Below are 2,132 nucleotides of genomic sequence, written 5' to 3'. Positions count from 1 at the left end.
TTCCACCTTCACCCACTGACAGCTGGGAAGAGCCACCAGCGATCCTTTCTCTCTCCGCATTAGACGCATAGTGATGACGTTACCGGTCACGTATTGATGCGTCTCCATGGCAACCACACTGCAAGATGACAGGTTTCAGTGACAACAGTGAACAAACTGGAATGTCTTGACTAAATGATGGCACTTCTATATACCAAGGGTTGATTTAAATAAAATAACAGATTTCTAAATCAAGAAGTTCACATTAATTTAAAAACCAAACAAGTATTATAAACAGGTGTTTTCTGTACGAACCTCTTGAGATCAGCGCTGTGCACAGCCTCATAGCAAATGGGGCACTTGGACCAACTCTTCTCGCTCAGAGAGAGGTAGTGCAGCATGCATGGCCAACAGTAGATGTGGCCGCAGCGCGTGATGTGGGCCGCCACAGGGGGATACAGGCAGATCGGACACGACGGCACCTCGTGACTGCAGATGCGCTGTGTTGAACGAGAAAAACACAACAACAAAAAAAAACAGCATGCTGAGATTTGTAGAAAAGGCACTGACAGGATGTACAAGGAAGTGAGAAGTCTGAACTGACCACTTGTTGCACACAGTCCCAGTCCACCAAAGTGTCCGGATCAGTGAAGTGGGCTTGATAGTCCTGATCATCAATTACCACAAACTGGCAACTGGTGGACAAAAGGAAGACACACTCATCAGATTGGCATTTTTATCAGCTTATCATAACACTGAAGTACACAGACTATTGTTGCATGTGATTTAATATAAATTCATATAAAAGTTTGCAACATATTCTGCTGTACTCACTTAGCCTGCAGGAAAAGCTCCTTGTTGAAGGGCTTGTGTTTGTGACCCCACTTGTTGCGGCGACCCCAGCAGGAGTGGCCATCACCCCCGGAGCCAAAATGACCTCCTCGTGGCTCAAACGTGAAGTTGAGCAGGTGGTTCAGACTTATCTTTTTGGGTCCAGCAAACTGAGCCGGGCTAAACTCTGCCCGGCAGTTCTCTGCTACCTAATGAGAGAATCCAACAGTTAAAGGATCAGTTCACTCCAGAATTAAAACTTCCTGATATTTTATATGCCCCCATGTCATTCAAGATGTTCATGTCTTTCTTTCTTCAGTCGCAAACAAATTAAGGTTTTTGAGGAAAACATTCCAGAATTGTTCTCCATATAACGGACTTCAATGGGACCCAATGGGTTGAAATTCCAAATTGCAGCTTCAATGGTCTCTACACGATCCCAGCTGAGAAATAAGGGTCTTATCTAGCGAAACAATTGGTCATTTTCTAAAAAATAAAATTGATTTAAAATAAAATGTATATACTTTAACCACAAATTCTCATCTTGCACCAGCTCCGCGATGCATGTCTGCTACTTCAATCATTACATAATCACGTTGGAAAGGTCATGCACGACATAGGCAAAAGTACCGACTCTGGTTCTAACAGGTAAGGGTAGGGTGAAAAACTCCATCTCATTTTCCCCTCCAACTTCAAAATTGTCTGACATCGTTGTTTTACTTTTCTTTCTTTTTTTTGTAAAGGGCGTTTAACTTAGTCTTTGCACGTTTGCTTTGTGAATACATAATGCATGAAGTCATGGACATGCATCTTTTTTAGAAAATGGCCTATCATTTCAATAGATAAGACCCTTATTCCTCGGCTGGGATTGTATAGAGCCCTTTGAAGCTGCACTGAAACTGCAGTTTGTAATTTCAACCCGTTGGTCCCCGTTTAAATGCATCATATGGTGAAAAATCCTGGAATGTTTTCCTCAAAAACCTTCATTTCTTTTTAACTGAAGAAAGACACGAACAACTTGGATGACATGGGGGTGAGTAAATTACCAGGAAATTTTAATTCTGGAGTGAACTAATCCTTTAATCCTGGTTTACCCATATTGCATTACAGGCTATTTGCTAGCAGTTAATTAACCAACACGATCACTGTTATCTTCACATTAACATGCAATAAGGAAGCATAACAGCCCTTCATGGAAGTACAAATGATTCATAATCCAAAGGCTTATTTAAACACCTCTTCTCTTCTCCCACCACCAGCAAGTCCATACAGTCTCCCCCCTCCGCCACCTCTCTGAGGGGGTCTCTTGTCAAAATTCTTGC

General features: G+C 42.3%; 1 protein-coding gene across 1 annotated transcript in view; it reads right to left on the bottom strand.

Moving 5' to 3' along the window:
- LOC107554396 (RING finger protein 10-like) overlaps nt 1-2,132 on the bottom strand; it is a 16,702-nt gene that overhangs the window by 12,436 nt on the left and 2,134 nt on the right. Inside the window, exons 3-6 of the mRNA XM_016236885.1 lie at nt 2,047-2,127; nt 814-1,019; nt 584-674; nt 295-479 (exon numbers count right to left, since the gene is read on the bottom strand). Of these exons, the coding sequence (XP_016092371.1) occupies nt 295-479; nt 584-674; nt 814-1,019; nt 2,047-2,127 (563 nt within the window). The remainder of the gene's footprint in view (nt 1-294; nt 480-583; nt 675-813; nt 1,020-2,046; nt 2,128-2,132) is intronic.

Source organism: Sinocyclocheilus grahami, unplaced genomic scaffold (genome assembly GCF_001515645.1).
Source record: "Sinocyclocheilus grahami isolate Dianchi unplaced genomic scaffold, SAMN03320097.WGS_v1.1 scaffold501.1, whole genome shotgun sequence".
NCBI lineage: Eukaryota > Metazoa > Chordata > Actinopteri > Cypriniformes > Cyprinidae > Sinocyclocheilus > Sinocyclocheilus grahami.
Note: the sequence above shows the minus strand (reverse complement) of the source record. Positions and strands in the feature narration are given on the sequence as shown.